At 33.0% G+C, this 16011-nt stretch overlaps 1 protein-coding gene across 1 annotated transcript; it reads right to left on the reverse strand.

The window, feature by feature from the left end:
- Positions 1-5325: 5325 nt before the first annotated feature.
- Positions 5326-15162, reverse strand: LOC139876980 (uncharacterized). Its single transcript, XM_071864383.1, has 4 exons — positions 15044-15162; positions 9643-10223; positions 7648-7823; positions 5326-6266 (listed from the first exon to the last, which is right to left on the reverse strand). The coding sequence occupies exons 1-4, from the start codon at positions 15072-15074 to the stop codon at positions 5807-5809; spliced, it is 1248 nt and encodes a 415-aa protein (XP_071720484.1). The 5' UTR covers positions 15075-15162; the 3' UTR covers positions 5326-5806.
- Positions 15163-16011: the final 849 nt, after the last annotated feature.

Below are 16011 nucleotides of genomic sequence, written 5' to 3' on the forward strand. Positions count from 1 at the left end.
CTCATAACATAGACCCGTAATCATATCATAATGTATCTGATAAATCAACAATTTGATATTATCTTCTAATTCCATCGATAAACATATTGAAATAAATACGATCATGTAAAGTATTATACGTTTAATACTTTATTAATATTCTCAAGTTATAATATATATATATACATATATATACATATTTATTTATATATAACGGTTCGTGAATCGTCTGAATTTGGTCGAGGTTATAATGAATGTATGAACACAATTTAAAATTCTTGAGATTTAACTTAACAAACTTTGCTTATCGTGTCGGAATAATATAAAGATAAAGTTTAAATTTGATTGGAAATTTCTGGGTTGTCACAATATAGAGGTCAAGTACCTCGCGATATAACCAAATGTAATGTATTCGTCCAGATGGATTAGGATGGGTCCTTTCAGATAGCATGTTATTAACTATTTTCAACCCTGTTCAAAAGCACCTCAAACTCATCTTGATAAATTTGTGCAGATCCAATTTGTTTCAGATTCTTGATCTCTGGCATTGGTTCCCCCACACCGGATCCAAATCGTTCATGGATGGCTTCTGCATATGTTTCCCAATCAACACACTCCCCATAGATCTTAACATATTGTTGCTGCCAATTCAGTACCTTACTTTACAAATTGATTGAAGCTATCTTCACCTTTTCTTCATCTTGTATTCCATCCACAAACAAAAATTGATTACAACGATATAGCCATCCCTTATGTAGTGACCCGAACTTTTCCATGTTTATATATATTAAATGAAATTGATATTTACATGATTAAGTGTTTCCAACATGTTAAGCAATCAAACTTGTTAAGACTTGATTAATTGAAATAGGTTTCATATAGACAATTGACCACCCAAGTTGACCGGTGATTCACGAACGTTAAAACTTGTAAAAACTATATGATGACATATATATGATTATATATATAGTTAACATGATATTATGATAAGTAAGTATCTCATTAGGTATTTTAACAATGAGTTATATACATAAAATTGAGTTTATTGAATTAAGAAACTCGAAACGATATATATAACGATTATCGTTATAACAACGTCTTACTAAATACATATGAATCATATTAAGATATTGATATACTATGTTTAATCATGATAAATGATAAGTAAACATGTCATTATGTATATTAACAATGAACTACATATGTAAAAACAAGACTACTAACTTAAGGATTTCGAAACGAGACATATATGTAACGATTATCGTTGTAACGACATTTAAATGTATATATATCATATTAAGATATAGTAATATATCATAATATCATGATAATATAATAATTTAACATCTCATTAGATATAATAAACACTGGGTTAACAACATTTAACAAGATCGTTAACTTAAAGGTTTCAAATCAACATTTACATGTAACGACTAACGATGACTTAACGACTCAGTTAAAATGTATATACATGTAGTGTTTTAATATGTATTCATACACTTTTTAAAGACTTCAAGACACTTATCAAAATACTTCTACTTAACAAAAATTCTTACAATTACATCCTCGTTCAGTTTCATCAACAATTCTACTCGTATGCATCCGTATTCGTACTCGTACAATACACAGCTTTTAGATGTATGTACTATTGGTATATACACTCCAATGATCAGCTCTTAGCAGCCCATATGAGTCACCTAACACATGTGGGAACCATCATTTGGCAACTAGCATGAAATATCTCATAAAATTACAAAAATATGAGTAATCATTCATGACTTATTTACATGAAAACAAAATTACACATTCTTTATATCTAATCCATATACCAACGATCAAAAACACCTAAAAACACTTTCATTCTTCAATTTTCTTCATTAAGTGATCTCTCTCAAGTTCTATCTTCAAGTTCTAAGTGTTCTTCATAAATTCTATAAGTTCTAGTTTCATAAAATCAAGAATACTTCCAAGTTTGCTAGCTTACTTCCAATCTTGTAAAGTGATCATCCAACTTCAAGAAATCTTTCTTATTTACAGTAAGATATCTTTCTAATACAAGGTAATACTCATATTCAAACTTTGATTCAATTTCTATAACTATAACAATCTTATTTCGAGTGGAAATCTTACTTGAACTTGTTTTCGTGTCATGATTCTGCTTCAAGAACTTTCAAGCCATCCAAGGATCCTTTGAAGCTAGATCTATTTTTCTCATTTCCAGTAGGTTTATCCACAAAACCTGAGGTAGTAATGATGTTCATAACATCATTCGATTCATATATATAAAACTACCTTATTCGAAGGTTTAAACTTGAAATCACTAGAACATAGTTTAGTTAATTCTAAACTTGTTCGTAAACAAAAGTTAATCCTTCTAACTTGACTTTTAAAATCAACTAAACACATGTTCTATATCAATATGATATGCTAACTAAATGATTTAAAATCGAAAAACACGAAAAACACCGTAAAACCGGATATACGCCGTTGTAGTAACACCGCGGGCTGTTTTGGGTTAGTTAATTAAAAACTATGATAAAATTTGATTTAAAAGTTGTTCTTCTGGGAAAATGATTTTTCTTATGAACATGAAACTATATCCAAAAATCATGGTTAAACTCAAAGTGGAAGTATGTTTTCCAAAATGGTCATCTAGACGTCGTTCTTTCGACTGAAATGAATACCTTTACAAAAATGACTTGTAACCTGTAATTTCGACTATAAACTTATACTTTTTCTGTATATATTCATAAACTTAAGTTCAATATGAAACCATAGCAATTGGATTCACTCAAAACGGATTTAAAACGAAGAAGTTATGGGTAAAACAAGATTGGTTATTTTTGCTTGTTGTAGCTACGTGAAAATTGGTAACAAATCTATATTAATCATATCCTAGCTAACTTATATTATATTATACATGTATTCTAATATATTATGTAATCTTGGGATACCATAGACACGTATGCAAATGTTTTGACATATCATATCGACCCATCTATATATATTATTTAGAACAACCATAGACACTCTATATGCAGTAATGTTGGAGTTAGCTATACAGGGTTGAAGTTGATTCCAAAAATATATATAGTTTGAGTTGTGATCTAGCCTGAGACGTGTATACACTGGGTCGTGGATTGATTCAAGATAATATATATATCGATTTATTTCTGTACATGTAACTGTGGACAACTAGTTGTAGGTTACTAACGAAGACAGCTGACTTAATACACTCAAATCTTTAAAACATAATAAAAATGGTTGTAATTATATTTTGATCATACTTTGATATATATGTACATATTTGTTATAGGTTCGTGAATCGACCAGTGGCCAAGTCTTACTTCCCGACGAAGTAAAAATCTGTGAAAGTGAGTTATAGTTCCACTTTTAAAATCTAATATTTTGGGATGAGAATACATGCAGTTTTATAAATGTTTTACGAAATAGACACAAGTAATTGAAACTACATTATATGAGTGAATGATCGAAGCCGAATATGCCCCTTTTGCTTGGTAACCTAAGAATTAGTAAACCGATCTACTAATTGACGCGAATCCTAAAGATAGATCTATTGGGCCTAACGAACCTCATCCAAAGTACCGGATGCTTTAGTACTTCGATGTTATTTTTATCATGTCCGAAGGATTTCCCGGAATGATAGGGGATATTCTTATATGCATCTTGTTAATGTCGGTTACCAGGTGTTCACCATATGAATGATTTTTATCTCTATGTATGGGATGTATATTGAAATATGAAATCTTGTGGTCTATTATTATTATTTGATAATATATAGGTTAAACCTATAACTCACCAACATTTTGTTGACGTTTTAAGCATGTTTATTCTCAGGTGATTATTAAGAGCTTCCGTTGTTGCATACTAAAATAAGGACAAGATTTGGAGTCCATGCTTGTATGATATTATGTAAAAACTGCATTCAAGAAACTTATTTTTGATGTAATATATTCTTATTGTAAACCATTATGTAATGGTCGTGTGTAAACGGTATATTTTAGATTATCATTATTTGATAATCTACGTAATGCTTTTTAAACCTTTATAGATAAAATAAAGGTTATGGTTGTTTTAAAAATGAATGCAGTCTTTGAAAAACGTATCATATAGAGGTCAAAACCTCGCGACGAAATCAATTAATATGGAACGTTTATAATCAATATGAACGGGACATTTCACCTTAACATCTTCTCCACCAAACTTAGGGAACAACAACTTCTTTATTTCGGTTAATTGCATTAAACCCCTTCGATTTGTTGTACTTGTTCCTTCTCCATTCTTCATTTTCGACATCTCATTGGTCAAGTAATTTTGCTTTACTAATACACTATTGAGTTGTGCATTTAACTCGGCTACAACATTCTTGACTTATGCCATTGACAAATTCACTAACTATGCCATACATTCCTTTAACTCCTTGTTGCCGTCACCATTGTTTCTCGAACTTCAAAATTGAATCGATTTCTTCAGGAATTCGCTTTGATACCAAATGATATGATTCAGTGAGGAATCATTAAATGATTCAAAAGAGAATCTACAACTCAATTAAGATTCTGAATATTAGAACAACGTAAAGTGAAATTGAATTGCATAATTGACTTTTATTGATCAATTGTGGTTTTAGAGAATTGAGGAAGAAAAAGAACATTCGACATGTATTGATTAACTGATTACAATTAGAATTGCTATAGCTACTAATAGACACATTCAATTGCAGCCAACTTTTAACTAACTCGCCATGTCATCAATAATCCCAACAAACTTGCCACGTCATCAATCCTTTATTAGAGTCAACTTGAGTCAACCATGAAATCGATTCTTTTGTCCAATATTAACAGATCACGTGTCACACACGTGATACCAAAAATTCATTACAGAATGTAGCGATATGGTTTCTTTTATTGGAGTAATGAATCATATTAAATGCTTTTGAAAAAAGAAAATCATGTTAAATACTTATTAATCGGACGAAATTGGATTGTGACATCATAACCCTTGTTTTTACCGTTCTTAAACCTCGATATAGATTTACAGATTTTTACAAGTCTAACCCAAAGTTTTGAACTACACTATTAATTTTGTTCTTCAGTGACCATTTACGACCATTTGAAGTTTTGAACATTATACCATTTTAAGTTTTGTACATTATACCTCTTATGAGCACATGCTATCTTTAAATTACTGCCTAAGAAAATTTTATATGTATCCTGATAATTTTGTCTTCAATCATGGCAGTGATGAAATGTACTAAATTAATTCTATCACATCCATATTAGTAGTTTACAAATAGCTATCCTAAGACCATACTGCTACAATACTAACATTAAAAACAAAAACTCCTGTATATTAAACTGAGCGCAGACATTGGTTTCCAGCAACAATAAACTCTGTCCTCAGATTAGCTTTTTTACCATATAATAATACTGAAAGGCAAAAGTAAAATGCAAACAAATCCAAACAAAACAAGAAAAATAAAAACACCCAAAAGGCATAACCATGTACTCACCCCCGGCCCATTTCATGGATTATTTTAATTAAGCATGTAATAATAATAGCATAATCTCCAAGAGCTAAACTCAACCAAATTCCACAACTCTAAATATCTTGACTTATGTTAATAATAATAATAGGATCTTCATGGAGCAATCATCATTTTAGAGCCAACCATAAACTATTTAATCCACTTCAATACTCGTAACGTTTTTTTTTTTTTTTCCTTCCCTTTTTCTCCTTTATATTCTTTTTTAGAAAAGATAACACACATCTTAAACCAAGTCCATAAAGGGTAAAAAAGTCAACTTTTTCAGGCCCATTCAAAGAAGTGGCAACGAGCACCTCTAGCAGAAGTCCAATTCCCACACCCGAAAAAACAACTCCCTTGTTTCGGCCCGGGTTTACGAACCATTCCTTTGCTACTTTTGACCCCACAAAAACAACACGGATGAAAAACGGGAACAAAATGCACGTCCTTCGGTTTATGAAACGGCAAGTGATGATGATACGGTGGAAACGGGATTGGTCCAAGTGGCAGTTTCCAAGTAAAAGCGTGATGCTCAGTTGACTGGCACATTATGGAATTTGTAATAGAGAATTTGAAACCTTTGTGCATCATAACAGCAAGTAAACGGGCCGTGTTTTTGGCGTCGTCTAAACCACAATGGGGTCGACCCTGCCATGATAGACCCGCCATCTGGACTGCTTCCTTTAAATTGCATTTTGCGCCACCGAAAACTTCGCAGAATGGAACTTTTAAGTTGATCCATCTGGCACAAGCTCAGAAACAAATAGGTGTAAGTAGTATGCACTACCTGGCAATTGAGACCCATAACTCAAATTTGGGTTAAACGGGTCAAGCTTTCGGGTCAATTGGGCCATAAAAAATTAGGCCTGCCAATGTAAACTAAAACTTAAAAAAGGTCCAATGAGTTTTTGGTCAACCTATTAGGTCTTAAACAAAATATAAAAGAACGGGTCATATGCGTATCAAATCGTAAAGTTCAATAAATAGAGACAGGTCTAATGGGTCTTGTGAATGGGTCAAATGGGTCGAGCATAACAAGATTCATCCGTCAATCATTTGTGGAAGAATTAATAATTATATCAATTATTATGTATATTAATATTTTCTTATATAAATAATATAAATATTAATAATTAATAATAAATATAAATAATAATAACTAAAACAATATAATAAATGTAAAAAAATCATATGTGAAAGTATATGACCTATTTAGACCTATTTGACCCATTACCCGTTTCGACCTATTACCCAAACCAACCCAATCTGACCCGTTTGGACCCATTTAAAATTTTTAACCGTTTGACCCATGACCCATTTCAACCCAAAACCATTTTGACCTGTTACCCAACATGACCCGTTTTCCAGGTATATACACAATAAAAGAAATATTTAGTGGGCCCCTATAACCTAACTCAAAATATTATAATCAAAGGTAAACTTTTCTGCATTAGTTATAAGTTTCCAAGAGTTGACTTTCAGCAGCATGCATTAGTTACAAGTTTTTTGCAGGTTCACTAGGTCAGGTTTTTGCAAGTTCAGTCCCTTGACCCAGATATCATTTCGCTCCCAGTCCCTCATCCCTCATAAAATGATCAAGCAACAAAACCCAATCTCACGAACGTGAGGTATCGTGAGGTATGGGGAGGTTAGATGTAGACAATCGTTCCTTTACCAAAGAATAAAAAGACTGGGGATGAAATGACTAAAATACCCTTGAAAGACTTCTTTATCCTTCGAGGGACTGGGAATGAAATGAAAATCCAAATCAAGGGACTGAACCCGCGAAAAACTCAATCCATAGACTAGGAGTGAAAACATGAACGGGGAATAAAATTTACTCTTCTTCTGACAATAACTAATTATCAGTATAAAAGTGAAACTATTTATATATATCAAATGATTCGATTTCATGCATTTTGACACTACGGCCATTTCATGGGTTTCAAACTAGGTAACTTTTATAACTGATTCCAGTTGACCAGTTAGAGAAAAAAATATAACTGAAACGAATAAATTACCAATACATGGATCGACATAGCAACATCTATATTAAGCTAAAAAAAGTGCATGCTTAGGTGATCTATCTGTTTTTTTAGAAATATGGCAAGTGCAAAGCTTACCGGTTAAAATAAGGAGGCTTACGAATTTTCTTGAATCTGCATTCGGATTCGAGCATAACTCGACAGTCCCAGTTTGACCACGTAACCACAGCAAAGTTTGCATTCTTTATTCCCTTCTTCTCAAGCCATTTATCATGTCGAAGAAGAGCTTCACTAAGAGTAACTCCCCTGTCCACCTGAAATAAAAAATCCATACAAAATTAAACATCTATTCTAAAAAAATTAGGAGTGTGTAGGACCAAGTTTCACTGGGGCAAAAAGCAAACAAAGGAAAATTAAAAAAAAAAATTAAATAAACAAAAAATACAAAATGCAAAATTACTAAAATATTCCAGCGTATACAACTGTACACGTTACTGTTAACAAGGGCATTTAGGTAATTAAACATGGTGCACATTTAGTATAGTGAGAAATATACACATGCCATAAAAACCAAGCAAGTACATGCATAGCAGTTCGCCTTCAATTCATAGAGACAGAGATCATTGGTTTAAAATTGTGGGCGCAATTTGATGGACAAAGTTACTTCAGAGAGATGTTTAAGTAAAAGTGGAAGACTAGGTTTTGCTAGAGTTTTGACTGAAGTCAATGCAGCTGATGACCTTCCTAGCTTTGTCGAATTTTCCTATCCTGTGATTGGTTCTTTTCCAGCCAAAGTGGGTAAACTTGAGGTGACTTATCAATGGAAACCGCCTTTATGCACTCATTGCAAAGTGTTTGGGCACTCTTTTAATACTTGTAAAATTAGGCCTAAAACAGAAGATGAAGTTTCAGCACAAGTGTTAAAAGACGCTTTGAAAAACAACAATGATGGTGAAACAGTTGATTTAAAAAACCAGTGTGTTGAGGACGGCTCTAAAGTTGTTAGTCAGAAAGGAAGGGTATCTCATAAGTTGAATTTTGATAATAATAAAAGTCAATGGCAGTCAACAGAAGCAAAAGGTATCAAGCAAAATGCAGTTAAGAATAATCATGGTATTAAAGACAATATTGCTATGGAGGAAACAAATTGGAATGTGGAGGCCCAGAAAAATCGAAATCAGAATGTTTTAAGGAAAACAGATAAAGGGAAGGGCATTGATGGTGAAGGTAATAATAAGACATATTCCAAAGATAGAATTGAAACAAACAATCCTTTTTATGTATTAGTAGATGATGAGGGTAATGGTGATTGATGTTAAGTTTGATAATATTGCTCCGATATATCTAGTATAGGTCCTCGAGTTTCGCTCAAATTAGTGTTATTCATGTTGTAATCCTCGTTGTATCATTTCCTTATCAATAAAATTATCTTGCTTTTCAAAAAAAAAAAAAAAAAAAAAAATTTGTGGGCGCAATAGTCAAAAATTATTTTGACCTGTATTAGGATTACCTGTTGTTCAAGCCAGTAACCTAACCCACCCAACTTGCCACCTTCAGTACTGGAAAATATTTATATTCTGAACATAAATAGAATAGTTTCTGAACATTAGTTGATTCACTAGAGTGATAAAATGGAAGAGAATGGAGAGAATTTTGAGAGAATAGTTTTCCCCCGCTACTGATGCTGTAAAGGTGTTAAAGTGAAGACCTCATGTTTTCAGGTTTCTCTTTTTTAATATTCATTAGATTAGATTTTGTTCTTTTTTTTCTCTCGAGTTATCTAACATGAAAAAATCACGAACTTGAATAACATGCACCGTTTGAATACTAGCACGGACATCTTTCATCAAGTGATGAAATACCATTGTTATAGAAGTCTTGTGGGTCGGCCGAAGGGCCGATTTGGGAACAAGCCCTTCCCATTTCGTTCAAAAACGCCTAAATACTCGGTCAACGCTAAAAGTTTGGTCAAAGACGGGCTGAGTCGGATATGAGTCGGCCCGACTCGACCGATTAGTCCTTCCAAGGTTCCGAACGACTCGTCCTGACTCGCGACTTTTACAACCTTGTGAAAAACAAGAAACAATTGAGACATATACTATATGAAAAGAACATAAGATACCCTGTACATACCTGAATTTGCTGAATACCGGTCAAATCTTTGCAGAAATCGCTTAAGAGCTGATTGCACGTTGGACGAACATATGTTTGGAAACAAGCCTCAAGTTGACCAGTCACACTACTCACTATAACCGAAGGGAATTCGATAATCTCCTGCGGATGAGGGTTCCTTTCTTTATCACATGTAGCCTCAAAATCAATAACCACAAAATAATGAAACTCTTGATGTTGCTGATGTGGAAAATCACACGGGTAACTTTGAGGAAACATGGCAAACGGAGCATATTGAACCCGATTATTATTCACCAACAAAGGGTAAAATGGTACATCAATATTGTTATTCAACTGGGCCTTTTTTATGTCAGCAGGATGCAAAGGCCATGAACCAATGTACGCGGCTGGTTTTTTATTAGGTTCGATTGTAGAATCGAGTAGTTCAGTAGCGATTGTGGGTTCTACTTCTAGAAAACTTGCATGACCAATAACCTCGTTTTTAAAACCTTCCATTGGACTCCCATTACACGGTTGCGGTTGAGGGAGTCCAATGCTTTGGAGGCCCGTTGGTGGGGCCTCACAGTTCTTTTGAATTGAATCTGAAATTAAAGAATATCAATCGTTAGAATGTCGAAATTAACTTATAATCAAATCAGAATCAGATAGATTTGAACAAAAATAACTGTGGACAAGATGTTATGATCAAACCAAAATGCTAAATAATACAGGAAAATGATAATATGTTAAACACCATCAAAAAAATCTTTCGAAAGCACTCAACAGTATAGTTTTAGAAGTGGGTGGTGACGGAAATTGCTACTTAAAGGTTTGTTTTATAAGAATAATAAACTTATATTGCACTAACTTATGCATAGATGATGTATTTTCTCCTACAGTAGTAGGATCAATTCATAATATACGAAAAGTATTCCACTTATATATATAGATTCGTAAGAACTGTTTCTGATCCCTAAGCTCTGACTGTGGCTATGCTAGTTAGCATTAGCCACTCTTAAAAACTTGTAATTCAAATAAAGAATAAACTCTAGCAACTTCAAAAATAACAAAAGAAATTGTTTCTAAAATCTAAATCTAAATATAATATATAATGTTACAATATAAAAAGAATTTTTTCAAGATCAAAGATGAGCATCTCGGCTACAGCTTGTACTAGAAATTCTTTGCCAGAAATACAACAATAAGGAAAACGATACTTTTGTAACTAAAGTGATCATCAATATAGTGCATGACATGTTTGAAAACTTGCTAGACCTCGTAAACTTGATGAAGAAATGGTGAAGATATAATATTTGAAAAAGAGAGTTTTAAGCGCTAAGGATGCTAATTACCAAAAATTGTTCCTACTCATGGTAGAATAATCACTCATGTTTTTTTTTACTCCAGTAAAGCCTCGAGGATAAGTGTACGAATCTTCTGATAGCCATATCAAGGTTTAAAAAAACGGAAACGTGCCTCGAGGCGTTTTCCCTTTGTGAGGCGAGGCGTACGCCTTGAGGCGAACCGAGGCGTACGTTCGAGGCGGAGTTAAAAAAATACATAAATATATAAAGTCCTAAATGAATCCACAATACAAAATATAAAGTCCATTATTATATTACAACAAATTAATGATTCCACAATAGACAAAGTTCAATATAAATATATAAAGTCATAACCTTTCAAACATATTCGAAGTTCAATATATAAGTCGTAAACTTAAAAACATTTATACTAATTTTAAATTATATATACTCCGTAATTCAACTAAAATTAAGATTGTTATATTTTATAATGAATAACTATTTTTTTTTTACTTCACATCCTTTTAATTAACACTATCAAAATCACATAGATTACAAATACAAAGTAATATGGACGGACCGGTATTTATATTTATATTTTATATATCGATGATAATATATGTAAGACTATATTGATTACATGACAATAATAATATTGGGTTATCAATATAGATTACTAAGGACTCACCTGTTACTTTAATAAACAAGAGGGTTCAAAAGGAAAACTAAATAGATAAAGTACACAACTACAAAGGGAGAGACGTGTCTCTTTCCCCACCCCACAAAATAATAATATATCTCCTTCCTCTTTCTTTTATGACCTGCAACTAAAACAACTACTGTAAATTTTCTCTCTCTCTTTTCGATTGTGCTTGAAAACATAAATTACTAACACTAGACTCGCCATTTTTTGCTAAACAACATGAGGCGCACTCTTCTAATAATTTACTTTGTTAGAAGAGTGATAGAGAAACTGCCATAGATTACTTTTTTGGTAAACACTGTGAGGCGCACGCCTCTGCTATCGAACCGCCTCTTTCCAAAATCGAACCGCCTCTCAATTTTGAGGCGTACGTTTTATCTGAGCTGTGAGGCGCACGTTCCAAAACGCAAAAAATGAAAATCGCACCGAGGCGCGCCAATGCCTCAACCGTTTTTTAAAACCATGAGCCATATATGTGACAATTATCTCGAAGCTACTGAAATGCTAAAAAATTAAGAAAGAGACCAGAAAAAGAAAGATGTGATGGGAAGAGAAAAAAAAAAAACCAAAATCTTAAGAAAGGTTGCAGAAATTGCTACTCGGGGAGTATTAGTCAGGACTTTTTACGAAGTAATTGGCAACTAGGGAAGTTCTCCGGGAGTAACTGGATGTTGACCAAGTTTGACTTTGAACGATTTTGATCGAATTTGATCGAATTTTGACCAATATTTGACCAATTTTCCGCATAATATCAAGTTTGGGACGAGTAATCCGAGTTATGGCCAAATAATCCTAAGTATCCTGGCGATTTAATTTATTTTTGCTTACCTCCTTTAACCCCTCCCACAATGAGTCTATAACAATTGCAAAAGAAATTGTTTCAGAAATCTAAATAAAACTAGAAAGAATTTTTCAAAATCAAAGATGAACATCTGGGATACACATATTGTACGAGAAATTCTTTATCGGATATGGAACAATAAGATGAGAAATTGCATGACATGTTTGAAAAACTGCATGAGGATGACGAAATAGCAGAAGATAGAACTGATTAGAGATGAAAAAGATAGTTTTGATTTATAAGAATGCTAGTAACCAGAAAATATTCCTACTCTTTGTAGAATGATCACTTCGTGTCTTTTTCGATTCCACTAAAGCCTCAAGGCTAGGTTCTCAAGAATTGGAATCGTCTGATACAGCAATATTTGTGACAATTATCTTCTATTATTATACTTATCTCGAAGCTACTGAGATACAGAAAACTAAAAGGAAGTAAATAGAAAAAGAAAAATGTGATGAGAAGACTAATATTCCTAAATCTTAAGTAGCTCAAAAGACCTACAGTTCTATATGATTGTCATTTCTTTTACTACTAATTGTAAATTGTAAATGCACAACATCCCCCTATGCAAATATCTTGAAAATTGCATATAACAAATGAATGATATTTGAACTTTTAAAATCTCGGTATCGTTTCCTTTCCTAACACTCTAAATACTTCCATTTGACCATTCTATCAGGAGATAACGAGTTAGACTAATTATCTTGTCCATTTACTCCAAAAAAGTAATAAAAAAAACATCCAGAGATAGCCCAGTAGTTGGGCCCTAATTTCCTCCAACGAGGTCTCGGGATCAAGGTTGTAAAAGTCACAAGTCATGGACAAGTCGGTCGATACCCTGGAGAGACGAGTCGATCAAGACAGGTACGGGATAGAGACCAATCGGGCGGCGAACATTTTTGGCTAAAAAGATAGTCCCCGAATCGAGGTGTCAGCCGACTAGGCAGACATGGAAAAGGGTTAGAAACAGGCACGGTACTCCCAAGTAGGTCGCGTACATCTGAGTAAAAATAATCCCCTTACCCAAGTAGCCTGCCTGAACTATAAAAAACCTTATCCGTTTGTAAATCTTATTTGAAAAACACTAACTTTATCCTTAGCTTAAAGCCTAAAACATGAGTAATAGGCAAATAACATAGCCTAACTATAACTTACTTGATGGGAGGTCTCTTAAGCAACGATGATGATGCTTACAGTTTCATTATGAGATTACGTCATAATTGGTCACATGTTTTGGTTTCAGTACAGTAATTTTTATGTGTTGTACTTGTACTTGTACATTAAATTTCTTCAAGTTCTATCGATTGAAACCATATAGACACAAGTCCTTAGTAAAATGAATTTTGTCACACTGATTTAGGCAATGGATATGGAAATCGAAGGAAAAAAAATACACTTCAAAACTAAAACACAGTTCAGTCGAACATTTGGTTCAAGTTCTTTAGTAGCATCGATTGTGTCAGTTATCTATTAACGTTTAGGCCAGGATTCGTCCAAATTAAACTTGAACTTGGACTATAATCCAACAATCTGACTAATGACAATCAAGGTTGCAAAAATAACTACTCGATGAGTACTCAGTGAGAAACTTTTAAGAAGTACTCGGCAACTCGGACAGTAATAGAATGTTGACCGAGCTTGACTTAGACCAATTTTTGACCGACTTCCAAGTAATAACGAATTTTGGCCGAGCTTGACCGAGTAATCCAAATAATTTGACCAAGTAGTCAAAAAAGTTTTTCCCGAGTAACCACGAGTTGTGCAACATACACAGAAATATAGAACAAACAATCTGCATAGTCCTCTTGCAAGCGAAAAGCATCATTTTGAAGCATAAAGTAATTAGCATGTTTTGTCATCTAGTATAACGATAGTTTCAATGTAACAAATAGTAGTAATTTCAGGTGAAATAATTTATATCCATCAAACCTGATGTATGAACCTTATATTAATACAATGTAGAACCATTTAGGACTCGTTTGTAACAAAAATCTTTAGTAACTCATCTAGCATAATAACCCTACAAAACTATCCATACTTGACCTATCAACCGAACCCTTCATAGCTTTACAAAAAGCCATTGTTCCATAAACCATAAACGTATGTATCGACTATAAGCATATCCTCAAATGACCTACAAAGTTCACTTTACATTATATCAAGTTAACCAATCGTCATTACAAAATATATTTAAGCTAAAAACCTACTTTTGTGTTTTTGTTTAGTGTATATACAAAGTTTTTGATGAACATATTTGTAATGGTATTTACAGTAAATATATCTCCATCTCCATCTCCATCATAGTAAAAAGAAAAGGCTATTTACAGTAAATATATCTTCAGACTACTTACAAACTCATCATCCAAAATTAATATATAATGCCCAATAAACCCTATCACTATCAAATTGCATGTTAAGGTGTTACCATATGATAATTAACCTTAACCATAGAATAGAAATAAATAAATAAACTGAATTTCAAGATCGTGCAATAAATAGCTTGATACCGTAACAACACACTGTATATAAAAAAACAAAATTAAATATAATATTAATAGAATTAAAAGTAGGAACCTTGATTGTTGTTGTTTTGTAACGAAGTCATGATCAATGAAGTGGATGAGATCTACAAGAAAGTACATCAGATCCCCCTTTGTTAACCTAAAAATCAAAAATCACATCAATTTAATTTTGATTATGATTATGATATGATAAATACGAGAGAGCATGAGGGATTAAAACAAAAAAACGGAAAAAAGAAGAAGCCCTAGATTATTTTCTTGCCTGAATTTTAGATTTTTTTAGATTAGAGTAAAAGTAAAAGTAAAAATAAAATAAAAAAAGTAAATAGAATAGGTGTTTAGGTCATCATCGGATGCAACCTAGTAACTGGTGCTTATTTGGGCCGAACATTCGATCCAACCTAATTTTGAACACCTGCATAATCCTTCTATTAAAAAAATAAATAAATAAATTCCTTTTATCAATTATTAATTATTCATTTAAATGAAAAATGCCCTCAATCTCGTTTTGTGTGCCAAACGGCATTTGACCTTAGTTAGGCAAATTTCACCACCCACAAACCATCTGTGTTCTTTCCCATATCATACTCCCTTAATTCCCTTAATAAACTCTAACTTTGTCTCCGACAACAACGGTTTCATTAGTCCAACCGTCCAGTAGCATGATACTTCAATTTCGACACCTGATTTTCCATTCTCGGGTGACGGTGGGTCTCGCTTTATGTTACACCGCCACTTTTTGTAAATGTTGCGGAAGCATTATATTAATTAAACCAATTGTAAGTAACTAGAGAGGGTGAATAGTTACTTAATACGATTTATAGAACTTTTTTGATGATCAACAAGATTTGAACAATCATTGATCAACCTAATCAACTCAAACTCAATGTGTGTAGTGTTTATGTGTGAAGTAATGCGGAATGTAAAGTAAGGAACATAAACACAAGGATTTATATTGGTTCGGGTGAATGTTAACTAATCCACCTTAATCCACTCACCGATTCACTAATCGGGAGTTTT

The sequence above is a fragment of the Rutidosis leptorrhynchoides genome, chromosome 11, assembly GCF_046630445.1.
Source record: "Rutidosis leptorrhynchoides isolate AG116_Rl617_1_P2 chromosome 11, CSIRO_AGI_Rlap_v1, whole genome shotgun sequence".
Taxonomy (NCBI): Eukaryota; Viridiplantae; Streptophyta; class Magnoliopsida; order Asterales; family Asteraceae; genus Rutidosis; species Rutidosis leptorrhynchoides.

Coding starts and splice junctions, on each gene's coding strand:
- LOC139876980 (XM_071864383.1), bottom strand. CDS start 15,074: ATGACTTCGTTACAAAACAACAACAATCAAG. Junction 7,824..9,642: donor CCGGTATTCAGCAAATTCAG/GTATGTACAGGG, acceptor TTTTTATTTCAG/GTGGACAGGGGAGTTACTCT. Junction 6,267..7,647: donor AAGCCTCCTTATTTTAACCG/GTAAGCTTTGCA, acceptor AGCTTGTGCCAG/ATGGATCAACTTAAAAGTTC.